The 25,963-nt window shown below is 39.8% G+C and overlaps 2 protein-coding genes across 3 annotated transcripts; one reads left to right on the forward strand and one right to left on the reverse strand.

Annotated features, from left to right (window-relative positions):
• The first annotated feature begins 1,192 nt into the window (after window positions 1-1,192).
• golm1 (golgi membrane protein 1) lies at window positions 1,193-9,173 on the forward strand. The gene is made up of 10 exons (XM_066644035.1): window positions 1,193-1,333; window positions 2,486-2,653; window positions 3,941-4,087; window positions 4,406-4,460; window positions 5,008-5,110; window positions 5,272-5,389; window positions 6,536-6,713; window positions 7,621-7,749; window positions 7,844-7,945; window positions 8,195-9,173. The coding sequence occupies exons 2-10, from the start codon at window positions 2,522-2,524 to the stop codon at window positions 8,299-8,301; spliced, it is 1,071 nt and encodes a 356-aa protein (XP_066500132.1). The 5' UTR covers window positions 1,193-1,333; window positions 2,486-2,521; the 3' UTR covers window positions 8,302-9,173.
• A 1,040-nt stretch (window positions 9,174-10,213) lies between these two features.
• On the reverse strand, window positions 10,214-24,581 carry naa35 (N-alpha-acetyltransferase 35, NatC auxiliary subunit). Of its 2 annotated transcripts, none has more exons than XM_066644095.1 (23): window positions 24,497-24,581; window positions 21,614-21,742; window positions 20,261-20,294; window positions 19,998-20,112; window positions 19,828-19,902; window positions 19,550-19,717; window positions 19,356-19,422; window positions 19,229-19,272; window positions 19,070-19,120; window positions 18,888-18,971; window positions 17,480-17,594; window positions 17,161-17,339; window positions 17,003-17,062; window positions 16,794-16,900; window positions 14,624-14,690; window positions 14,394-14,492; window positions 13,978-14,156; window positions 12,961-13,100; window positions 12,774-12,841; window positions 12,513-12,653; window positions 12,216-12,338; window positions 11,708-11,788; window positions 10,214-10,663 (listed from the first exon to the last, which is right to left on the reverse strand). In XM_066644095.1, exons 2-23 carry the CDS (start codon window positions 21,732-21,734, stop codon window positions 10,604-10,606), a joined length of 2,178 nt encoding a protein of 725 aa, XP_066500192.1. In that variant the 5' UTR covers window positions 21,735-21,742; window positions 24,497-24,581; the 3' UTR covers window positions 10,214-10,603. The 2 variants fall into 2 exon arrangements, with proteins under 2 accessions (XP_066500192.1, XP_066500193.1); XM_066644096.1 differs by having other exon boundaries at window positions 21,614-21,796; window positions 24,497-24,556.
• Between the last annotated feature and the right edge of the window lie 1,382 nt (window positions 24,582-25,963).

Here is a 25,963-nt window from a genome sequence, read left to right on the forward strand (position 1 = left end):
GACAGTCACCCGGAGGAAACCCACGCGGACACGGGGAGAACAGGTTCAATAAACTCCTCACAGACAGTTACCCGGAGCGGGAATGGAACCCACAACCTCCAGGTCCCTGGAGCTGTGTGACTGCGACACCTACCTCCTGCGCCACCATGCCACCCCTATTTACAAATAATTGCGCTTTTAATTTGTAATGCAAAATTAGAGAACAACTCTAATACACAATAACCATTAAGTAATCGTAATGAATAAATTAATGCAGGGAGAGAGGTATATTCATATATACATTTGTGTTTAGCTCATCTAAAATGCAGCGCTCCCTAACATCCCAAATATAAATATATTTGGTTTTCACATATGCGTGGTGGTGAACACACAGACACACTAATTATTAGTGGAAATGAACACACACCTGGAGAGGCAGGCAGCCACCTCAGCACCTGGGGAGCAATTAGGGGTTAGTTGCCTTGCCTAGGGCACTCCATCTGTGATTGTTGGCGGATAAGAATGAGCTGTTCTTTCACTCCCCATCCCTGTTTTTTTCCCCTGGCTGTCTAGGAGATCAAACCAGTGACCTTTAAAGCCCATATTGAACTTTTATCTGGCTCTAGAAATATCACTCTAGGAAATGATTAATTGCTTTTACATGTGAATGTTAGCTCTGAACATACTATTATAGTGTTAATGTGGTGCTTAAGTCAATACATTTCTATGCTTTATCAGAGATTGACTGAAGTAGATATAGCCTGTAGACATTTCAGTTTAAATGGTGAAATGGCTGACTTTCGAGAGGGCAGGGGTGATACAGAAACCACATCCCCTTTGCCTAGTTTATCAAAGCTATAGGTATACCACATTCCCCATCAGATAACCAATGAATCATGTAACCACAGAACAGCCACAGAAATGACTACATTTCAAAACTAACCAGTGAGATGAATCACAGAGTGCCTGCATTGAACTGTAAAGTAGTTATGCCAAACATCACTTAATCCTAATCCCTGCCGCTATCATTCTGCTTCACAAACAAGCCAAAGGTTAACTTACAGAAAATTCTGTTGTTGTTGTTTTTTTTGGAATTTAAGGGGTTTAAGAAGCCCTAGATTTACTTATCAGATAATGCACAGTTGTTTGTATCCATCCATTGATTCAGTTGTAGTGTGATTCGTTCAAAAGAATCGATACGGTGCGAGTCGACTCTCTGCTGTTGTTTCTGATGCGAATCAAATCAGAAGCGATCAGTAACGGACGGAGAGACCTGAGAGAAAGCGGATTATCGATTATGTTGACGTTTGTGGGGTTTAGCTGACCTAACTCCTCGGTGATATACAGTGTTAAGGTAAATTACGTGATAATATCTCGATATTTATTGATAAAGCTGAGATTAGATAGCCCCCCTGATTGATTAGCTCGATGGGTAGCGTTAACGTTACATGAATCGTACTGTTAGTTCGCTAACGTTATAGATGTATTTAAACGAGATGTATTTGAGGTTAGCGTCGTTTTCAGTTTGTTTTTATAACTTTAGCAGCGCGTATGGGCTCAGGTAATGTTTCAACAGCGCCTTTATTTTATGCTTGTTTCGTGGAAGCAGCATTAGCACAGTCCGCTAGCGATGAATTGTTGACGTGTTGCCTCCGAGGAAGTTGCTCTTGCTTTTGTACGAAATTTAAGTTCCACCTTAAATGGTGCAGCTGCTCCATTCAGTGCATAAAGGAGCCATTGGAACTGATGCGCTGTTTAAGGTGGAACGTAGCATTCGGAACGTAGCCAAAATTTTGTAGTCTCCCCATTTAATGTTTCTTTTCAGCCCAATTTAATGTGTACCCATTTCTGAATTTCAGTTGCGCTCACGGAGTTTGTACACTTCATAGAACAGCCTGAAAGGGAAGGGGATAATCTGGAGTAGCTGCACATGAGCTTAAAGTCACAATTCTTAATGCCAAGAGTCGGCCTGGGGGGTATGAAAACACTGTGATGTGAAGCAGTGGAAGTGTAATTGATAAATCCCCGGGGGTGTCTTTGGCCTAAACAAATTCTTCTGTGTTATCACTTTGTGTTTTTAAATTAAATTTTTTTACTGAGGCTTTTAATAGGTCAGTGAATGTACTACTCTTCATTTATTGAAATGCAAAGTGCTGCAGGTTTGAACCATGTTATTATAATGTCCTGTAATATCACAATCCTACACAGGGATATTTTGGGCTGGGTCTCTTGCACTTGTGTTGAAAAATGCAGTAACCCAGTTTTTGTGGTTTTTCCAAGCAGGCTGTAGATCCATTTACTCTCATGCAAATCAGTGAACCTCCACCTAATTCTCTAAATAAAGCTGGCCACAGTAGCGTTCAAGGGCAGCGACAAAGGCTGCTTCAGTTTGGTATTTGCTAAGGCTTTCAGACACTAACAATAGAACCTTTAAGTGCCAAGGACGTGATGTGCTTTCTTCTTTGACCAAGAGAAAGTCTCTCTGTATCTATTGCTTTGCTTGTAGGGCCCTCTCTGATTGTGTGTTTCTTGGATCTCTGCGATGATGGGGGCTCTGGTAAATGGACGTCGTGGAGGACGTTCTCCGTCGTTGCTCATGGCTGCTCTCATTGCCTGTGTCCTTCTGCTCGGCTTTAACTACTGGGTCTCCAGCTCAAGAAACGTGGAGCTACAGGTTGTCACCCCATCCCATCCCATCACATCACTCTCTCTGTGGAATGGTCTTAGATTTCACTTTCATTGTGTTGTGGAAGAGCACTCGGCCTGTTCTAGTTGTGGGAATTAGAATGGCATGCAATCTGAGGGAAATTGGTTGTAAAAAGGTTGATTTTGCAGTGGCTAAGTGTCCTATTTGCCACAGGGAGTCTACCTCTTGTAACAGTTAGAACGTTGACTACATTCCTATTGCCTCTTTTACACATGAACTACAGAGAATCTCTCGAGAGGTCCCAGAGTATCTGATCCAAACATGTCTCAGAGTGGTTCTTCCACACATGCAACTCACAGTGGGAGGGGTTTCTGTGTCAGACGTGCTCTTGTGTCGGCAAATGTGCTGATTGAAGTGTAGATCTGCACCTGTGCAGGGGAAACTCAGGAGAATTAGCAGATGTGTTCACTTTCCTTGGAATCATTACTAGGGGGAATAGTGGGGCAAAGTCAGCGGAATGTCTAGAACCCTTCTGGGATACCATGCACAGTGTACTTATGAGATACGTGGTAGGAAAGCAGCTAAGAAAACACACTATAATGAACATACAGTGATGAGATATTAATTATTTGTATTTGGTGTAGACTGAATAGATTTATATTATTCCAACTCACAGGTTTTAATCCGAATCACACGTATGTGCTTAAATAATAAATGAATAGTTCATCTGGCTTAGAGATCATATGGAAAATGACTGAAAAACAAAAGGATGCTTGTGCAACATCACCAATATATACATTCCACAAATTGAAAGGTTTTTTACTGAAGACATATTGGGCCTTAAACCTGAAGGAATTCATAGCATTGCCAGCTAATCATAGAGGAAGTATGTTAAGATCTGAAGTGGAAAAAATACACATTCTCTTTTATCAGGAGTGGCACAAAGCTGGTTATTCACACTCAGCCCAGTTACGTTACATAGCTTTGCCCTTTTTTGCATGGGTTTGTTAATTTGCTGCTCGTTGAATTACCTGTAGGTTACCAAAAACACTGTCTGGTCGTACAACTCAGGCTTTACTGATATAACACAGGGTGCTATTATCAATGGAGTGTTTTAGTTACAAAGATAACATTCAGGAGTCGAACTGGAGTGGAAAAGGAAGATGTAGAACCAAAAAAAGGATTTAAAGGTCAAATTAGGGAAATATATTACATTTTACTAGTAATTAATCACATTAACATACTACTTTTACTTCGCTATCATACTCATCTCTACCTGGGTATGGGTGTGTGTGTGTATTCATGTGTGTTTAGGCTAAGTTGTTGGAGCTGGAGGAGCATGTACGACAGACATCTGCTGAGAGAGAGAGGGAGGAGCTGGGGAGGAGCGAAGCAGAAAAACAGCTCAGACAACAAGCAGAGCAAATTAACCTATTGAAAAATAACCACCAGCAACAACAAGTGAGTACCCAGAGTGTGTGGAATCAAGAGAAGGTATACGCACACCAGTGTTATGAGTTAGGTACCGTCAAACACATGCATACAAATACCCTAGAGGCCTAGAGGAGTAAACAACACCATATGGTGACTACATAACTAGTTTATTCTTGATGGAAAGATAGTCCCAGAAGAAAAGACTCCCTGAGGCCAGATCTAAGCCAAATCAAACACATCTGAACGTGTTACAGAAGCTTTGTTGTGTGGTTTATTCTCTTAATCAGATATGCAAAGCATCATTTGACTATGTCAGTGCTGACTATTAATACTATCGCATTGTAGGGGAATCTGCTACTCAACATTTCCAGTAGTGCCAAGAGTGTTCAGGAGATGAAAAGTAAGTATAATAGTAATCTGACCTGAGCTAGATGTCAACAGGAGTGTGTTGCAAGAGATGTATGCAAATCATTCAATTAAATGCAAAATTAAACCCTACTGATGTGTGAATTATACTAGTAGGAGGATAGCTTGAAGGTAACTACTGATTTAAAAAATACTCTCACAGGAAACATTTCTCTAGAGATTATCAGACCGCCTCATACATCTTTAATGATGTTGTGCTCACAAGATTTCAAACTGCAAACGAGGGTATGACGACGGTGATATAAATAATTTATAAACATATAGAATGGTTAATTTCAGTGTTACAGAATGTTAATTTGCATGTACTTATTTTCACCAGTTATATGAAAAACATATAACATTCCTATTTAAAAAAACAAACAAACAAACAAAATAATACTTGTGACCACTGCAGTTTAATCTGAAATCTTATTTGAAGTGGTATTGAAAAATGACTTAAAAGATATAAACAACGATTTCTACAGATGACCTTTGAATAACCTTTTGTATTTGTGTTATTTATTTATCTTTTCCCTTCCTAGTCCAGATGAAAAGTCTGCTGGAAGAACTCGGTAAAGTGCAGAAGGATCTGCAGTTCTGTGAGAATAACATGAACACACTGAATAAGAAGCTCACTTATGACATGTAGGTTTCAGAATATTAATATGTAGCTAAACTGATAACATTACAGTAACAGTAACGAACAAAGGTTTTCTGAACACAAGGACTGTAGTAAGACAAAGTAATGTCTTACAGAATGTCCACTGCTTTGGTATTTTAGATTTTGTGTGCATCTGTGTTCGCAGGACTCAGTGCAATACCCAGATCTTGGCCGCAAAGGAGGAATGCAGTGAAAAGATAGCAGCAGCTAAACAAGAGATGCAGAAAAAGTATGAAAATCAGATTTCACAACCATCAGTTCAGGTAACTTTACAGCTTTCTCACAATAGCTTTTGCTTCCTTGCAGATTAAAATGTTAATGCAACACTAGGTAGTATTTGTACCTTAAAATTACAGCTTCAATAGAGAAGTAATAAGGAGAGTAGTGTCTTTATTTAAGGACAGTGGTTTTAAAAGGAAATGCCCTCAGCAACTGTAGGGGGAGCCCTGGAGCAAAAATACCAAATACTATGTTGTGTTACTTTAAATAGGGAGTCCATCAGTTTTTTGCTAGTATGGGCCACGCCCTATAGTATGGAACGGGGGGGGGGCGAACTCAGAGGAATTTGGGATGGAGTTCGGAGCGGTTTTGAGTGTGTGTAGAACCAGGCCCCCCGTTAGAAGATTACATTTAGAAGAGGGAGGAGATGGGGAGGAGGTGGGAGCGACTTGATTGTCATGGAGATTACGTGAGGTTGAAGGGTATAAATAGGCCTGGGGGGAGGAGCATGGGCGTGGCCCAACTCCCAAAATTCTGTTATAGTATAACTTCAATTTGCTAGTATGGGCCATGCTCTATAGTATGGAACGGGGTGGCGAACTCAGAGGAATTTGGGATGGAGTTCGGAGCGGTTTTGAGCGTGTGTAGAACCAGGCCCCCAAAAGTTACAGGGAAGCGATACGTTTGTGAGCTTCGAAAAGATCACGGATATGGGTGCGGATGTATAGATGATGTGCTTGGGAGGTCCATCGGCCGAGTAACCATGCCTAATAATCATGTTTGCAGTGACTTAGTGTGAAATAATCCTTTGTAGGAAGCAGTCAGAAATGTTCACAGTGGTGATAATGGGGACCAGATATCAGGAATAATGTAGAAACCTGTAAATATATATTTTATTGCAAGTTTTTTTTTGTCCACAATATTGAAGAGACACTGTATAAAAATTGTTGATGTTGTTTCCTACAAGATACGTTAATTCAACTGTACTTAAAAATAATAATAAAATGGCTGTGTTTGTGTTGTTGGCACCTCCTGATTCCATTGAGAACCAATGTAAATAAATCAGAATTGTTTTGTTTGTGTGTAACCTTGTTTCCATTTCAACAATCGATTGTTCAGTTTTAAAATCTTTCATTGGCTGTTGTATTTGCGCATGAAAATACATGTTTAACTCTGTGTTTCTCGTCCAGCTACAGGACACTGCACCCTCAGTTCAGAAAGACACCGTCTCAAGGCCTGTATCTGAACTTGCAGCTGGAAATGACTTGGACAAAAGTGAAGGAAAAGTCTTGAACACACAACCAGCTCTGGATTTGAAGCCCAAAATGAATGACGACATCAAAACCACAGAGGCACTAGCAGATAATGGTACATATCAGTGGTACATATTTGATTATAAATGAAGATAGGGTGTAATCAGATATCCATTAAGTACTGATTCTGTATCATTTCAGCTTGGCTCTGCTTTTAGGTTAAAACTGGGCAGAGCAGAATGTCCAGTTCCTGTGATAATATACAGAGCACATTGTGTTTATTACTGTTCAAATATACTTAGAACAGGTAGCGATGTGTTTCAAAAGTACCCAAGATCAGAACCTGTTTTGTTCCAGCAGGGTAAACACTAAAATGTATTGCGAACATTTGTGTGTAGCTTTAAGGCAGGGCATATATACGTGGCAGTTAAATATAATTGAAAACAAATACTACACTATCTTATGCCTCTCACAGTGATTTCCAAATCTCCTTAATGCAAATATTTGAGTTGTTTTAATTCACAATAATGTTTTTATCACAAAAAACAACAGTATTTTGGGTGCCTTTTCAATAGTTGGAGTTAAATGGATTCACGTAAAGCAGCTAACAGACGTCTGACTTATTACTGTAACATAGTTAGAGGGCAGTAATGAGCATTGTTTTTTTTGCTTGAGTTAGAGACCTCAGTTGCAGCAGATAATTTTGATTTTTATCTGAAGATTAATGTAGGAGTCTCAGATATTTAAAAAGATCCATTTTGATTATTAAGCACAATTAATAGTGATTGCAGTTGTTTTTTTTTCTCACATTTGACTCAATTATTATTATTTAATATTAATTAATGTAATCACTGGTTGTTGTTCAGGAGGGTCACTGTTTTTAGCAGTTTACAGCTATATATTATCTGTGTCGTGGAAGTGCTTACAGCTTAAAAGTTACTACTCTGACCTCTCTAATTCTATGCAAAACATATTTGCGGGCATGAAAAGAACACTATCTCTTTCATCTGCTTCATCAAAAGCTTTGGAGAAGCTCAAGTCACCGTCGATTTCCAAGCCCTCCAATCAGAACATGACCCTAAACAACCTGGGCAATGAGGAGGCCCTAGAAGGAGTAATGGACATCAAAGGAGGAGACCTGAAAGCTGCCGGTAAGCATTAATTTGTGTAGCCACATTTTTTATTTTTATTTTCGATTTACACACAGACACCACCCACACACCTGACACACTCTTCCTTCTGCAGATGCTCTGTTGGATGCTGCAGTGAACAAAGTGGGGAAGGAAGATGAGGCCGTAGAGTACAACAATGAAGGTGAAATTGAGGAACGACTATCTCAAGGGAAAGGTGCAGATCTTTTCACTTATTAAAATCACTTTTTACAGTTTTTTGGGTGGAAAACTACGACAGAAGTCGACAGAATGGAACCGTCCGCAACGAGAGTACATTAAAGCAGCTGAATTCAGTGAATTCTGTTATCACTAAATGAGATGTATAGAAGTCTTCGGACATAGTGTAACGTCACATCATTTGTAATGATGTGTTTGTGATGTTCCGAGAGTGGACTGTATTATTGGTTGTTTTGTGTTTGTGTAGATGACAAAGCAGATGCACAGGAGGAGGAGCTGCAAGACTACATCGGTGACGACGAGAACGAGCCAGAGTCTGAAGCTGAGAAACAAGCAGAGCTTGCACAAGAGTAACACACACACACACACACACCCTCGTGCCTGGTGACAGAGGATACACTCCATTCAGCTCGGAGCTCTGTGCTCCAGCTGGTCAGTCAGTGAGTGACCGCTCCACCCTGTCATTAAACCAACATTAATCTGTGTACATGGGTGTGCGTCAAAGGCTGAACTTGTCCGACATTTCTCTTAACGACCCAGTTGTGACCCAGCACAGTTTCATCATTGTTTTATTTTCCAGTCTGTATATATTTGACACAACAGAAAGCTTTGTAACTCCAGCCTTGATCATTCCAGGCCAGTCCGAAATGAATGAATGTACAAACTCTACATGTATGCCTTTAAAATGCTTACTTGAAATTTTGACTCACTGTGCTACTGTTTTTTACACTGTGCTGTTTTTCCTCCCAAAAAAAAATCAGCAAATCAGTGCAACATTTCAGTTCATGGCTTTCTTGTTAGAAATGCATCCTTTAAAAGTGCCGAATTGTTGGTCAGTAGCTGAATCCAGGTTTTAAAAGCTTTGAAGAGCTATCACTCTCCTTGTTAGTATAAAGAAAAAAAAATCTTTTTACATTTAACACAACTTAGTAAACCAATCAAACGGAAGGACTGTTCAATTTCAGATAAACTAGTAAAACCAAGTAAAACATGTAATTATTTTAAGTATTTTAGCAAGATCCTATAATTGTTCGTCTGCTCTTTGAGACAGATAATTGTATTTTTTTTGTTCCGGAAGATATTCTGGCTTGTGTGTTGTTTTTTTCCCCTAATATTTTTTAATAATTTTTATTTGAATTCTCTTTGCAGTGTATATGTTGTATTTGTGCATTTTCCAGCCTTAGTTTCAGAAGACATTTTTAAGCTGTGATTTATCATTCAATAAAATCTAACAAATCAGACAAGTTTCATGATTTCATTTTTCATGATCTGTATTATCAAAAATAAGAGGCTGATTTAAAAAAACCAAAAAAAAAAACCACCTCAAACAGTTTTAATGGAAAACACAAAAAGCTCTGAAAAAGAATTTATCAAGATTTGCTTTTGCATTTTGGAACTCAGCACTTCACACTCCGTGATAATTTCATGATGAATGGACTATAAGAACTGCTCCAAAATTAATTAAAAAAAATTAAGTAAATATTAAAAAATTATTATAAATTAAGTAAAAAGGTTAAGCAGGTTATTTTCTTCTCTTGTAAAGTTATTTTGGGAGGTACATGTTTTTGATAGGTGAGATATGCAACTTAGTCCCTGCCACTCGCCTGAGCTGGAAGCACAATCGTCTAAGTTGATTATATTCATTCCTTAGAGTATGTTGTAAAAAAAAAAAAAAAAATCATTGCCTGTCTGATTTAAGGGAGATAGTGTCACACAGCTCCAGGGTCGTGAGGTTGTGGGTTCGAGTCCCGCTCCGGATGACTGTGAGGAGTTTTGTGTGTTCTCCCTGTGTCTGCATGGGTTTCCTCCCACAGTTCAAAAACACACGTTGGTAGGTGGATTGGCGACTCAAGTGTCAGAGTGTGTGAGTGAATGTGAATGAGTGGTGCCCCCTCCAGGGTGTATTCCTGCCTTGCGCCCAATGATTCCAGGTAGGCTCTGGACCCACCGCGACCCTGAACTGGATAAGCGGTTACAGATAATGATTAACAAATGGATGAAATCAGACATTCATTGTTTTTTTGGGAAAAATAAAAAACTTAAAAGCACCGCGACCCTGAAATGGAAAAGAAAATGTATGCATGTATGTAAAAAACTTAAAAGCTCAAATGCTCAGTCATGGCATTGGCTGCTTATTTCCCTCATGATAGTAAACAACAGCACATAGACAATTTAACAATCGATTGATTTTTTAAAAAAAAATAATCCAAGAAATCAGTCCAGAGTGGCATTTGTCATTTAAAAACTAAAACATCCCAAAGAGAAGTTGTGAAGTCTGAGATGAACTTTTAATTCAAAAGTAACAAATGACACATTTATACACATGCAAATCACAGATCTCTTTCAGGTTGGATAAACCGCAATGCGCGACTGAGTAGAAAACTGGTATTTTAATATGAAATTACAATTATTAAGTAACAGAAGCCTTGATCTATAGTTACTTCTACCATTTTGTAATTATCATTCATTCTTTTGACAAAAGAGCTGTTCTCAGAAAGGAACAGAGTTGAGACGTGGGACCAGGCAGAGTTGTAACCTTAAACGAATGGCTGAAGTCCAGCTTGAAGAAAAATGGCCCAGTTTACTCGTGCGACATTACAGCCGTAGAATACAGAGAAGAATGATTTCAGACTGTCGGGACACTGAGTTCTTGAAGTTAAATAATTTTAACTATAGGGAAATACTTGTGTGCGGAGAAGTCAAACTCAGGAAGGGCCTGTAAGAAAAGAAATGAGAATGGAGTTAAAACTACTGCATTGTTTATGGGCATCAAAAGAGCAGTGAACGATTCTTTTTATTTATTTTTATATTTTTTACTTTTCAACTAACTGCTGAGATGAAGTATAAATTTGCTTTACACTGCCAGGTTATTCTCCACAGAGTAGGACAGATCCCACACATGAGAGAATCAATTTTTAAAATAGAATTAGAAGAGAATCTCTGTACATTCAGGTCACAAGTTGTCAATATAATTAAGCAATACTGCAAATTTTATCAAGGTTGGTTTTGGCATGACACGAAGTGGACTCGAGTGGCTTATTGCCTTTATAAAATGGCATTCAACATAAAATACAAAAAAAAAAACGTAAATGTTGAGTTCATAAATGTATTTGTTCATGAACAAACATTCACAATAAAGTATTCTTCCGCCACACAGTGTAGTCCATTAATGGTGAACACTGTTGCTAAGCAATATGAGGGTGATGCATAGCCACTCAATTGAACAAAATATGTTCACGTATATTCTGGTTTTTTTTAGTTGAGTAGAAATACGTACATTTCTGTCCTCTTTCTTAAGGGACTCTTATTCTAAAGGAGATGCTGCAGGAAGTATGGGTCTAGCCTTGGAATGTATTTTTAGCCTTTAGCTCATGAAATTGGCTATGTAGCATTAGCTTTACCAAGCACTGTAATGTCTCCTGATTTCATACTGTTCTTGGATATTTGAATAAAACAGTGACAGGGAACTCCAGTGTTCATAAATCTCATGTGTGTCCCCCAATATATCAAGATTTAAAAGTGTCAATTTTTATAATACTGCAATCTAGCTCACAACCAAGGTTTAAAACAGTGGCGTGTTAATATGGAATTCAGATGTATATATCGTGTATTTTATGATGGATGCGGCTCGGCCAATCAGATTTTAGGACTGGAACTATCTGTTATATAATGATAAGAAGAATCATTGAAGGAAATTGCTTCTATAATACATTACGAAGTGGTTTTATTGATAAAGTGTATGGAAAGTGTAGCTATCTACCTTGGTGTCCTTCTTGTGTCCTCCTGCTAGGAGCTTCATCACCACAATGTTCGGTTTGGCCACTTTTAAAATACGGTTTACCTACAGGTTCCCACAAGAATAAACACAAGAACAATATTAGTGCTGTTTCTTACAGCTTTATGTTTGACAAAAATATTAAAACAAATGATAAGTCTCATTTTCCTTTGAATATTTGTCAATAGTTTGGGACTTACTATCTCATAATTACTGCTTACTGTCGTATAACTACAGTAAAATTGCTTTTTCAAAATTATAAACTAATATCAATAAATTATGATACAGTATCCATGTGAAAATAAGTGTGAACTACAAGATACGAGCTGCCTGTATACAGGTCCACACTGTATTAATTTCATTATATTTGGCAGCTGATTTAGAGCACTTACTGAACAATAAATAATAATAGATTGATAAACTGATGAATAACTGTATAAATCTCCCGCAGTGTAAGGGGTGAAGGTTGACATAATACAGCTGTTGTTCTTGCCTCTGCATCAGGGCTGGCAACGTTTTCCAGTATAAGTTTGGCCTGCTGGAAGTGTTTGCTGGCCGCCATATACAGGTCTGCTGACCGTGGAGGAGGACTGTACTTCTTCAGGTCTGACATTTCCTGCACAAACACAGCATAGAACAACCATACTCAGCCCTGAACCAGCATATTCAGTATTGGAAAACCATATTAGGCATTGAATAACTGTACGGAGCAGCCATTTAATAACCATAAATAATGCAGAAATGTCAACAGGTGTGAGATGGTCAGATTGGTCAGAATAAGATCCGGTACCTTAAACTGGATGTAGTGAACTGGAGGAGGGGTGACCACACTGTTGAAGGGAGCAAAGCGATGCTCGTAGCGAACCTGCTCACTGTCCAGCTCAAACTGAGGCTTCCGCACTTTCCCATCCATATCCAGAGCTATCATTGTCTAAAGAGTAAAGATTATAATCAATCATATCAAGAGGTCTGTATTATTAACTTTTAGACTTGACAGGATAGTGTGTGTGTGTGTGTGTGTATACACACATGTATATCTACAAGAATTTACCTTGTACATGCCAGCACACATGTTCTGATAGGCCTGGCTCATGGTGATCTCTTTCCCCAAAGGTCGAGCTGAAAAGAGAACCGCCAGACCATTACACTCACTAAACAAACACATTCATTCAATATATAAACACCCCCTAGTGCCGTTTCAGACAAAGTTCCCAAAGCCTGGTACAGGGCAGCTGCACCTTTCTTCTTCTTCTTGCTCTTCTTGCTGCTACGTCCTTTCTGCTGCTGCTCTTCCAGAATACGCTCCTCTGCCATCTGAGAACTGTCTGCCCGGCTCAGAGTGGACATCAGCCAGGCGTACAGGAACTCCGACAAGTACCTGGACAGGAGAATTTATAAAAACGTTTTTGACACTGAGTTAAAATTAAAAAATAATATACTTCTGAGTATCTTTACCCTCAGGAATCAAACCAATGCAACTGGATGCAACCAATCACAGTAAAGTGGGTGGGGCTTATACTCATTACCAAGCTCAAATTAATTAAAACATTCATTCATTATCTGTAACTGCTTATCCACTTCAGGGTTGCGGTGGGTCAGGAGCCTACTCTGAGTCACTGGGTGCAAGGCAGGAACACACCCTGAAGGGGGCGCCAGTCCTTCACAGGGTGACACAGTCACACACACCTACGGACACTTTTGAGTCGCCAATCCACCTACCAACGTGTGTTTTTGGACCGCGGGAGGAAACCAGAGCACCCGGAGGAAACCCACGCAGACACAGGGAGAACACACCACACTCCTCACACACAGTCACCCGGAGGAAACCCACGCAGACACAGGGAGAAAACACCACACTCCTCACAGACAGTCACCCGGAGCGGGACTCGAACCCACAACCTCCAGGTCCCTACATGCTGCGCCACCCTGCCACCCAGTAGATATAGTTGTTCACAAAAGAGTTGGTGTTTGTGTTATAGTGGTATATGGGACTGATTAATAAATGTATTAGTACTTTTGCAAAAGTATTGGTGATGCTATTAAGGTGGCACATGGGATCGACTAGTACTAATACTCATGCAGAATGCAACTGTCTGTGTTAAGGTAGTATTTAGACTGACCAGTAGAGGTAATAGTGCTCATGCAGAAGTGTTTGTGTTGGTGTTAAGGTGATCTGTGGTATTAACCAGTACATTTTTTTGTAGGTTTTGTGCAGAAGTGTTGGTGTTGATGTTAAGGCGGTGTGTGGGACTGACCAGTAGATATAGTAGTACTCGTGCATGCTGTAGAGCTCCAGTTCAAAGCCGCTGAGCAGGTACTGGATCATTATGCGCAGGTTGTGATAGAGAACCCAGGTTCCCAGACAAGCTAAGTGCTGCCTCTGAGGTTCCAGTTTCATCAGCAGACCATGAAGAGCAGCATCTACTTTCTCAGCCTATACACATAAAAACAAACAAACACAGAACCACATGAATTTCACTAAACTGCAAACATGACACCAACGGTACCATGTTAAATCATCATTTACTGGTTGTCACTTGAATAACATATAACCAGCTAAACATTTGAAATATTAGATATTTATTAGTAGATTCAAGATGGAGTCTACTGTCAAGAAATATTTTTTAAATGTAAAACAGCATAATTTACATTCTACTGGACACACACACACCTCATCCTGGAGAGTGGCAAACTCCTCTAAGATGTGTCCCAGCTTGTCTCTTTGTCGTGCTCTGTTGTGGCCGTGAATCTGGATCAGACTGCAGAACGGCTGTGAGGAGATCTACCATATTAGCGCATTGCAATTCATAGTTTTCACAAAATTACGTAGTAAACTCAGACTTATAATTGCAGATATTTCACAGTTTTAAAGGTGATAAAGAGTGTTGTAATGTTTCATACCCTAGAGCAGTGCGTTACGAAGGAGTCAATGAAGTCTTTGGCTTGGTGGTTGTTGTACAGACTGCACCTGTAGACATAACACCACTTAGCACCAGACATAGAAACCAAAACATCTGTGGAATACTCTCAGTACACCAGCCAGAAACGGATGTTTGTTGCTCACAAGCCATCAGCAATAAGCCAAAAAAATTATTTAGCTTGAGGTCTTTTAAGGCAAGTGAACTCATATTGAATTTAGATGCTACTGCTACATCTGTACCAACATTATATAAAAGCATTAGTATATGAAACACTACAAAATCTACAGGTGCCTATTACTTTTGTTGTTGCACAGTTTATTCATGATATTTTAATATCGGATAGTTTAAGAAATTGGAATTCCAGTTTCACAAATACAAAAGCAGATGCCATTTATGTGGTTAATAGGACTTTGGCTGATAGAAAGCACTCATATTAGGCGTGGGCAATTAATCTAAAACTAATCGAAACTAATCTAATTGACAATCTTGTCTATAAATCAATTATATGCATTTTTTTTTTTACATTTTTTTTATTCTGTTATGTCCCCAATGTGTTTATGCACTGTCCCTTTAAAACCACACTACAACACTGTAGTCAAGTGATTCTGCCACATGGAAGCAACAGGGAAGAGAGCCTAAACACAGAGGCCAACTGAGCGACTCGAGCAGCTCGTACCAAAGAAAAACATAGCATCTGTGTTTTAGATGTGTTTTGCTTTGCCTTTAAGACGGCACTGAACAAAAAGAAGTCAGATGTAAACATTGTGAAAACACAGTTTCAGCGACCAAATCACACACCAAATATGAACAGTGCTCAAAAAACAAGAGAGGAACAAGCTCCCAGCAACATTAGGAAAAATAACCCAGATTTGATACTGGAGCATACTGGAGTCACTGAACTGAGGGTCAAAAATACAAAAACAAAATAATCGTGCATTAATCGTAATCGTGATATCGATTTGCACTAACTCATATTAATATGTCTTTAGTCCGTATTTACATGATCATGAATTCTGCACTTACTGAAATAGCTTGAATTTTATTGAAAGATACTGAATTACTATGAAGGCGGCACGGTGGTGCCCGCTCCAGGTGACTGTCTGTGAGAAGTTTGGTGTGTTCTCCCTGTGTCCGGGTGGGTTTCCTCCAGGTGACTGTCTGTGAGGAGTGTGGTGTGTTCTCTCTGTGACCGGGTGGGTTTCCTCCGGGTGACTGTCTGTGAGGAGTGTGGTGTGTTCTCCCCGTGTCTGCGTGGGTTTCCTCCAGGTGACTGTCTGTGAGGAGTGTGGTGTGTTCTCCCCGTGTCCGGGTGGGTTTCCTCCAGGTGACTGTCTGTGAGGAGTGTGGTGTGTTCTCTCTGTGTCCGGGTGGGTTTCCTCCAGGTGACTGTCTGTGAGGAGTGTGGTGTGTTCTCCCCGTGTCCGGGTGGGTTTCCTCCAGGTGACTGTCTGTGAGGAGTTGGTGTGTTCTCCCTGTGTCAGTGTGGGTTTCCTCCGGGTGCTCCGCTTTCCTCCCACAGTCCAAAAACACACGTTGGTAGGTAGATTGGCGACTCAAAAGTGTTTGAATGTGTGAGTGTGTTGCCCTGTGAAGGACTGGCGCCCCCTCCAGGGTGTATTCCCGCCTTGCGCCCAATGATTCCAGGTAGGCTCTGGACCCACCACGACCCTGAACTGGATAAGTGCTTACAGATAATGAATGAATATATCCTTCCCAAATACACTTGGTATATTTATTTTGTTTTTCTGTCTTTTTCGGTTACAGCACTGAGTGTTTTTAGCTGTAATTGTTGTCTGAGTAAGATGACAAAGCAGTTTTGTAAGACACTCTGGATAAGATCATTAGCTGTAAATATAATTTGAATAATTCCACTTAGTCCACTTCCACTTTAAAAAAGAGTAATTTTTGAAAGATATCGGACCCAGCCATAAAAGATTCCTGATTGGTGCACTTCAAATCTCTATACATATGCAAATACACTCTGTGGTCATGTTTTACCACCATAGGAAAAAAGGTGTCAAATTCCCAGTGAATACCTGGTTAAAAAGTAAATTAATGGTGTAAAAAAAATTTGGAAGAGCATGTGGCTAAAAACTTTTGTATATGAAATGCAGTTAGGGTTATATGACTATGTACTCAGCCAGACTCACTTTGGGGACAGGACAGGGGGACTGACAAAATAGCGGAGAGCATCTTTGATCATGTCCTGCATCAGGTGAGTCCCAAACACCTTTTTGTTGTCAATCAGAAACGTGGTCTAAACAAATAGACAAACAAATCAACAATCAATAAATAGAGGTGCCTTGACTATGCTGCAAACAGTGAGATGAAACTGTATTAATAGATTGTTATTGCATACCTGTAATAATGATCTGGAGAGTACACAAGGTGACTGCTCACTAAACTCACAAAAGAAATCCTGAGGAAACACACTCAGTTAACTAATGTGAAATCAATGTCTCAAGAGCAGGTGTAATGGTAATACTCTGTCCATTTTTAAGTTTGAAACTGCCTTACCAGGATGCTGTGCAGGTTGGTGGTGTTGATGACCTCGCACACTGTCTTTATGCGGTCGATGAGTTTGCTGAAGTAGTTGACCATCTCCTCACGTTTGATGATCTTGGCGTAGCGGGGGAAAGTGGGCGGCAGCAGGCGCTGATTCACCAGCGGCTCAAAGCCCATCATGATTGGATGATCTAGAAGAGACAAAGAGAAGCAGACCTGTGTTGTCTATGGTTTGTTCTTTAAATAAGTCCAGGTTTCTGTATTTGAATGCTGTATGAGAGAATCTCCATGACTAAAAGTTGTGTTGAATAATTGTGCATGTGTATATCACCTCCTTTAGTGGTGTCGTTCTGAGACTGAATGCCGTACTGGATGGTAGAGTGTATCGCAGGCAGGAGGTCGGCTGCTTGGGTCATCAGCTTCTGAGCTTCACTCACTGCACTTGTCTGAAAAGTTGACAGTTAATCAATCAATCACTATAGACCACCCAAGTCATGCTTACTTGTTTTCAGTCGGCTTTACACCCATATTAAGATTTCTGGGTCTATGAGGGGTGTTAAATAAGTTGTTGATATGAAGCTAATCTACTATTCCTGCAGGTAAATGTATAAAGGTTCTGGGAAGTGGCACTCTCTGAGAGGCTATAAAGAAAATATTAACTTGGTTTTAAATAGATCTATGGGCTATACAAACATGTTCATGCTTCACTGTTTACGGTATTTAACAAAAACGTAAAATATGCCGGTGGTAGTGTTATTGTGTGAACATAGTGGCAGCATTTAAAATGGAACTGAAATGTTGAAGAACTCAACTTAGCACTTGGAAATAACTACGTCATTTTTTAAGGTGGTATGAAATAGTAAGCAACTTTTAGACTGTACTGTATATCAGTATATTTTCACTTTTCAGCTTCAAAGTATATGACACTGTGGCACTGCAAGGCCATGAAGAGCCACCTTTAAATATACACCCGCAGTTTGACCTCTGTTTCACCTCACTGCTGTTCCCACAGCACAGTCTTATGGAGTGTTTTTTTTTCCTCTTTTAATTTCCTGAAGGATAGTTTCCCTTCATCTTCTGATGATACACAAACTCTCTCTAACTCGAGACGAGGGGGGCCTTCGTTAACTTGCAGGGCCGTACACAACGTATAGGGCGGTCCGGCTCCGCCTGTACAAACACCTTCACGAATGCCAGGGTGGAGCTATGCTAATTTCCCAAGTGTGACGTTACAATAAGGGAGCCATCCAAAAGGCTCATAGAAGCATATGATTCCTGACACCAAACTCTTTCAACTGACTCACAGAAAACAGATGGATGTTTTTTTTTTTTGAGTGTTTATAGGAGCAGTAGAGTCCCAAGTGGAAATACAAAAGCATTCAAAAAGTGAATTTTGCATATGTTCCCTTTGTAATTCAGAGGATGCAATAAAATTCATTCAAAGTCAAAATACGAATAACACTGCTCTGAAATCAATTTGCATAAGTCTATTTTTAACATTAGATTCTCAGATAAAACCAGAGCAATTTACATACTACATATGACAACGCTGGAGGCTTTGGGGCGTTTCATAGAGGTTGCCAGTGTTTTTGATGTCAATACATGCCACAGCATTGCAAACTCACATACAGCAAAACTGATATAACCTCATAATTCAGAGGATCCATCTACGTTCAATGTTCCAGTACGTAACAGTGGTAAAAATGCCCTAACGTACTCATGAATGACACAATTCATACCTCTTTCTTTGTAAAGGATATGAGAGCTGTGAGGAGGAGGCGGGTAAATTTAATTCTGCTGAATAAAGCCAGACACTGTTGATGCTGGGAGGAGACACAAGGATGTTTAGGTGTTATTATAGTGCATGGAATAGTAGTGTACCTTAATAAGTGAATAGCCAGCATTACAATGGAAATCTTACATCCAGCTCCACCTCAGGGTCCCGCTGCTCCCCCTGTCGAATGCGTGTGCTCTAGGAAAGACAGAGATGAAATGTAAGATATATATCAGTTTATAATCATTATGCAAGGGATGTTCTATTGTTCTGTTCAGTGTGTGTTAATTGAGCCTCATGTTGTACCTTCACTTTCCTCTGTAGCTCATCTTCAACATCCTTTAGCATTCCTATAGCAAATAAAAAGAGGAGGGATAAAATGTGCATAAGGGAACTAGATGACAAGTTCTGGTGCTAAAATAGCATATGCTACCTGTCACTCTCAGGTCTGTCACATTGTTGGCCATTTTGAAGCCATACGTCATGGCCTGGAAATCCTCCTGAATTCAGAAAAATAAGAACGTGTGTCCATTCAGTCTTCTCCCTTATAACATTTCTGGTACAACTCACACCTCTAAAATAAGGCAAATAAAATGGCAAAAAATAATAATAATGAGTAACTGTCACCTCCTCAAAGACTGCTGCCTTGTTGACTTTCTCACGGGCAATGTCGCACACTTTGAGGATACCGAGGGCAAAGGCTTTCAGGGCTGGGTCCTGGATCAGCTCAGGGTTATGAACATACAGACATGTAAAAACAGTCTGTGCCAGAGAATGCCCCTCCAGCCATGTGATCTATAGATTTACAGAGAGAACCAATCAAAAACGTCATGAAAATAATATAAATAATAATCTAAATGATAACTTTATGATAAATATTCAGGCTAAGCTTAAGTGTTGCTAACCAAGCAGCAGAAACATGTGTCCACTATTCCAATCAGCTCAGGTAGAGACAGGTCCTTCACTCGGATCGCTTCGTCCTACAGACCCAGGGACGCAGTCATGAATATAACAAATTAACTGATAAAACAACAACACAAATTGTGTAGTTATGGAAGAACATCTGATGCTGAACCTTCACAGCCTGTTCAAAATTCAGAACTTTCCGGTTCACTTGGTTCCCGATCATGCCAGCATCCATTTTAGGGTCCATCATCTCAATGGCAGACATGGCCTCAAAGAGGCCAAACCTGAAAACAAATGGAGTATTCGATAATATTGATACAGCAGCTTATAGTTGGACCTAAAGGCCCATATTCATAGATAAAATGTTCAACATCCCTGGTCCAATGACAAGAGGTTATAAGTTAACATCTAAGGAGAATAGTGAATACTCACAATTTGTCATGAAGCAGCTCCCCTAGCTTGAGTTCTGTATAAATGAAGAAAAATGATAATTTTAAATAAAACCTATAAAGGTTTATATGGGAACAAGTGCCCTGAAAAGTCTCTGCATAATATAACTTGCAAATAATATCAATATGATGACGCTTTTTATTTCATCACTTAGGGTTTACACGTGTATAATGAAGGATGTATCTCTGGAGGATTGTATCTGGAGCCGACCAACCCACAAACCGTGAAACAAGACTCTCCCGTACGTTTTTTGTGGGCCGCCAAATATGGGATAAAATGTGCCTTTCTGATTTTGCTGTCTTCTGTCGCCAAATGTGGATACTTCATAATTGTACCTCCCCCTCATCTAAGTATCTCCGATCTATGTGCCGAGCCCGTGTTTACGTGAGAGCACAAGACAAGTTTCGATTTATTAAATAGACACAGTGAGAGTGGAGAAATGAAACAAAAAAAAAAAACCAGCAAAGAATGAAGAGTAGTTGCATCAATCACAAAACAATGAATACTAGATAAAAAAAAGACAACAGAGTTAAAACAGGTAAATCTAGAGCATGTGAACACTACTGCTTGTTTGTGGCCTATGTGTGGCTCATTTTTAATTAAAGAAACAGGTGCTGAAACTGGTCATCCTGGGGAGGTCTGTTTAGACAGGGGAAAACAGTATTGTGAGGTTTGATTGTTGCATTTTGACCAAAACATGTCCAAAATATTAAATTAAGAAACTGTGTTGACTTGTGGAAAACAGGGAGAATATATCAGCTTTAAAGACCATGCAATTAGTTGTTAAATCCTGTCCAATGGCTTTTATTACAGCCTATTTCAAGACAAGTTCTTCTGTTATGTACACAGAAGAGTAGAAAAACGATTGTCTGTGGTAAGTGGCCCTGCTCTACATATGAGTTTAGGTTGAAAAAATGCTGCACTATTTCAGTGACATCCCTTTTAAGTCATATCCCCTACACTGACTGGCCCAGATTACAAAATCTGATTACTGTGACAAACATAAGCATAATAAATAATGTTCTCAAGGTTTCTCAGAGCTCAGTGGAAAAAAAAGGCTATTCTGGGAGAGATCTTATGTCCTGAGAGAGTCCTGTGGTATCACAGCTGCCTCTGGTGGTTCCAATAACAACAGAAAGCTTGGAAACTGGTCAGGTTCTGGGTCTCGGTCTGTTGAGTAAAAATGGTCTTTCTGCCAGGGGTCCAGGAGAGAGTTAGGATGGCTCTCCCACTTCCCCTTTATGATAGTGTGATACTAGCGAATGTGTGTTAGCTGTTAGCTAACAGCTCCATGTTACATCCAGAACTAGGAGGAAAAACATTTTCCCCACACACCTTTACAGGACCCTTTGAAGTCCTGGGTGATGTCCACCCAGTTGGCATTGTTCCTCATCTTCTCTGGGATGCCAAGACCCCACCCGCCTTCATCCTCCTCAACTGACGACTTCATCACCATGGAGGCGGCTGCCAACACAACAATCAAGCACAGCTTCACGTTAACCAGAGGTCTAGAGACACCTGTTAGCACAGAGACATTAGTAGAGCTGTAAATACAAGAGAATCATGCATTTTCTCCCCAATTATTTGTATCAAATCCCACCCTTTCAGCAAATCTCCCTTCATCACACACAGCAGCAACAGCCCATGGAAGGTGGAGGAAAAATCTCCTCCAAAGACACAAGGCCATTGCTTCTTTGCAAACTACAGCTAATGGAATGTCACTGAAGAGTTTAGAGCATCTGAGGCATCTGCAAACTGTCCCGATTTGCCACATCAGCTGAGAGACACCCTTTCTTGCTAGTACCCAGGGCAATGGTGGGGAGAGGAAGCCACCCTGTTCTGCCAGACAGCAAAGTGTAATTCATGTTCTGTAACACTCACATATGGTTCTTCAGAATTGAATGTTGATTGCAACACTTTCATTTATAATATTAATTCTGCAGGAGCTGTATACATTTAGTTTACAAGCGTATTTATCACATAAAAAATGAAAAGCCATAAAGCAATATTTGAAGTTTTAAGTTCTGAAATGCTGTCATTTGAACATTTGAGGGCTTTAAGCCAAAGTGTCTTTAAATAGCTTGAGGTAGAACTGAAAATAGCCAAATTTGGAGTGGACTGTGGGTAGTGGGAAAGCTCAGTGTGTGCTCAGAGGGTCCCAGAAAGGAAACATATCTTAACTTAATTTTCTTTGATTTTGCTATGGCAAATCTCCATAATATTTAATCTGTCATTATTTTTGGAATGCTCTCTACATTTACAGATGCCAGCTCTCCAGATGTGGTCATGTTGTTGTAAGGTACTAACAGATCAACTTTTCTGAATAGTTTTTAAGGCCTGATCAGTGCTACTGTAGAGGACATTAGCTTTATTTGTTGCTCGATTCCTGCTCTGGGTGACTGTTTGTGAGGAGTTGGTGTGTTCTCCCTGTGTCTGCGTGGGTTTCCTCCGGGTGACTATCTGTGAGGAGTGTGGTGTGTTCTCCCCGTGTCCGCGTGGGTTTCCTCCGGGTGCTCCGGTTTCCTCCCACAGCCCAAAAACACACGTTGGTAGGTGGATTGGCGACTCAAAAGTGTCCGTAGGTGTGAGTCAATGTGTGTGAGTGAATGTGCGTGTTGCCCTGTGAAGGACTGGCGCCCCCTCCAGGGTGTATTCCCGTCTTGCGCCCAGTGATTCCAGGTAGGCCCTGGACCCGCCGTGACACTGAACTGGATAAGCGGTTACAGATAATGAATGAATGAATGATATTAACATTCCATTCAAACATGTTATTGTAGATAAAACATAAAAACAAAATATCTGTATAGAATTGATCCTTGTAAACAACATCTTACTGATTACTTTAGAATGTAAACTACTGTATAGGGACATAGCCTAAACTGTGGAAAAGGTACAGCACATAGTTTAAGTTCAGTTTAGAAAGGAAGCTGAAATAGTGTACTAGAAATTTGCAGGAAAAATGTTATATTTCAACGTGATCCCTGTAATAGATGTGTTACTTTAATTAAGAAAATGAACAAACCATGTCATTTGAATTAAGTGTCTATAGAGGCCTGATCCTTCCAGCTTTACTTGACATCTTTAAGAAATTGAATGAAAATATGAGACAGAACTGAGTCTAAAACAGAAAATTATTACTCAGCGCCGTACAAGAATCCCCTGACATACACTGATCAGCCAGTAGATTAAAGTGGCCTCCTTGTTTCTTAATTCATTATCCAGTTCATCACCTCAGCAGACCACTTTGGAGTCCTACAATCACAGAATGTTGCTCTACATTGTTAGGGCCCTTTCACTGTGTTCTTTAAATGGTCCTGACCCCCACAAGACATTATTAGACCAGCAGTGACAAAGACATGGTGGTGGTTGTGTGAGTGAATCAGACACAGCAGTGCTGCTGGAGTTTGAAACCCCACAGTGTCTTTGCTGAATAATCCACCAACCAAAACTAACCAGACAACTGAGGAAGGACAAGAGAACAACTAAGACAAGCTGTCAACTGATGACTTTCTGTCTGAGCTGTGTCTAATAGAGTGGACAGTGAGTGAGCACGTTTTTTAAATGGACAGCAGCACTGCTGTATCTGAGACAACTGTATTAACACAACAAAACCATGTTAGTGTGACTGCAGTCCTCAGAATGATCCATGATCCACTATTCAAATCATACCTGCTCTGTGGGGTGCCTGACTTTTGAAAGAACAGAATACAAGGTGTCTCATAAATTATGCAGAGAAATATAAATAGAAGGATTACATTATGTAATTGCAGAAATGCAAACTACATTTCTATGATCAGTGGAGCTGATAAACTGGACAATAAACTTTGAAACAATGATCATTTGAATGCTTTGGTTAATAAGTGAATATCTACAATATTACAATGAATTTAAAAAGCTGGGGGCTTCGAAAAAAAATATTTTCTGTTCATTTAAATAAAAAGCACAATATCAAGTGACAGGGGCGCGCCATTTAAAGGGAAGAAACCCAAAGGTAGGTGTAATGTAAAATGGCTGTGTTTGTTTGTATGCCTGTATATCTACAGTGTGTCTGACATTCAGTGACTAGCATCTCGCAGCTAACAACCAAACTACAGCCACAATTACAGCCCAAATCCACGAGTTATAGCCACACTCTTCATCCCAGACTCCGACATATAAACCGCACGTTTCTTTACCAGTTACCAACAGCGAAATCTATGAAGAAAATAGAATAAATACCTTATAATCTAGTGGCTAACTCCGTTACAACCACTCATCACCGCTTCTAATGGGCACTAGTGAACAGCGTCAAACACGAACTGCATCATGGGATTTGTAGTCCCACGCAGGTCAAAATTTAAAGGCAGTATTTCTCATCCAGTAAAGGCAAGAAATTATGTCACTGTGTTGTTCATAGTAAGTTACCAAGTTGTTCATGCCCCAAAGTATCTACTATCACGCTGAATAGTATGTAAATAAATAGTGCACCACTAATGTGTTCATTAGTGTAGAACATAAAGTACAGAAGTGTGTTGATTAACACACAGCCTTTGGCTATTTTGCATATTATAAGCACAGTGAGTTTTATATATATTGCCAACTTGTAAATTACTAATACAATAATATATATACCAATAACTTTAATATATTTATTATAATGCAATTTCCAAATTAATCCACGAGGAAGTCCAATATCAACCTGTGGGTAACTCCACTAAAGCATGATGTAGGATTTAGCTAAATTAACCCAGAGCTGAGTACAGACCAAAGGCTTAAAGATCCTGTCTAGTGCTAGAAGACACATGATGAGCAAAAAGCTGTCAATGCCTTAGCTGAGTGTTTCCAATTTGAAACTGCAGTGTTGCAAAGACAATCTCAGACAGCCTGGGTTTCTGATGTCATAAACCTAAGGAACCAATCCAGTCAGCTTCTAGGGCAGGGCTGAGCTGCACACAAATGGAAGACCAGTAGATTGACTAGAGGAGGATGGGTCACCCCTTGTGAGCCTTGGTTCCTCCCAAGGTGTCTTCCTCAGCTGGGGGAGTTTTTCCTTGCCACTGTTGCCCCTGGTTTGCTCACTTGAGGGTTTTACATTTTGTTTTTACATTTCATGTCAAATCTTTGTCTTACTGGAATTCTGTGAAGCCGCTTTGTGACAATATCAGTTGTGAAAAGCGCTATATAAATAAATTTGATTTGATTTGAAGAGGGGTGGGTGGAGAGGAATAATAGAAAATGTATAAATTACAGAACAACAAAGAATTTGTTCAGTTATCTAAGGATATTGAGAAGAATCTGGTACCAACCTCTGTTGTTCAAACCAGCTTACAATAAAACAATTTGTTCCCTTTTATTGTGTTTATGTTTATTAACATTTATTCTAATGATATGTGGTGTTTTTACAATCACAAACTCATTTAATATGAAGATACATGTTTTAATGTGTTTAATAATTATTTATAGCCTAGCGCAATCTGCTTCTCAGTCAAGAAAAATCTAACAATATCCAGGCGACATTACATTTAATTTATGGTAGATTTTTAAGTCATGTCTCACACAGTGTCGGTTCGTAGTTGTTTCCTAGATCGTCATACACATGGGATGGCTTTCCGAATCCAGATATTCTGGAGTCGACTCCAATTCTGATTCAGTTCTGGATGAATCATTAGAGTCGATTCCAAGTGTGGAAGTTTTTTCCCCCCAGTC

The sequence above is a fragment of the Hoplias malabaricus genome, chromosome 14, assembly GCF_029633855.1.
Source record: "Hoplias malabaricus isolate fHopMal1 chromosome 14, fHopMal1.hap1, whole genome shotgun sequence".
NCBI classification, from domain to species: Eukaryota; Metazoa; Chordata; class Actinopteri; order Characiformes; family Erythrinidae; genus Hoplias; species Hoplias malabaricus.

What these genes read in the sequence shown, in the direction of transcription:
- naa35 (XM_066644095.1), bottom strand. Translation starts at nt 21,734, where the DNA reads ATGGTGATGAAGTCGTCAGTTGAGGAGGATGAAGGCGGGTGGGGTCTT. An exon ending in ATTTTGAACAGGCTGTGAAG is followed by an intron (nt 19,903 to 19,997) that starts GTTCAGCATCAG and finishes CTGGGTCTGTAG; the next exon opens with GACGAAGCGATCCGAGTGAA. An exon ending in TTCACTACATCCAGTTTAAG is followed by an intron (nt 12,339 to 12,512) that starts GTACCGGATCTT and finishes GTGTTTGTGCAG; the next exon opens with GAAATGTCAGACCTGAAGAA.
- golm1 (XM_066644035.1), top strand. Translation starts at nt 2,522, where the DNA reads ATGATGGGGGCTCTGGTAAATGGACGTCGTGGAGGACGTTCTCCGTCG. An exon ending in ATAACCACCAGCAACAACAA is followed by an intron (nt 4,088 to 4,405) that starts GTGAGTACCCAG and finishes ATCGCATTGTAG; the next exon opens with GGGAATCTGCTACTCAACAT. An exon ending in AGAGGCACTAGCAGATAATG is followed by an intron (nt 6,714 to 7,620) that starts GTACATATCAGT and finishes CTTCATCAAAAG; the next exon opens with CTTTGGAGAAGCTCAAGTCA.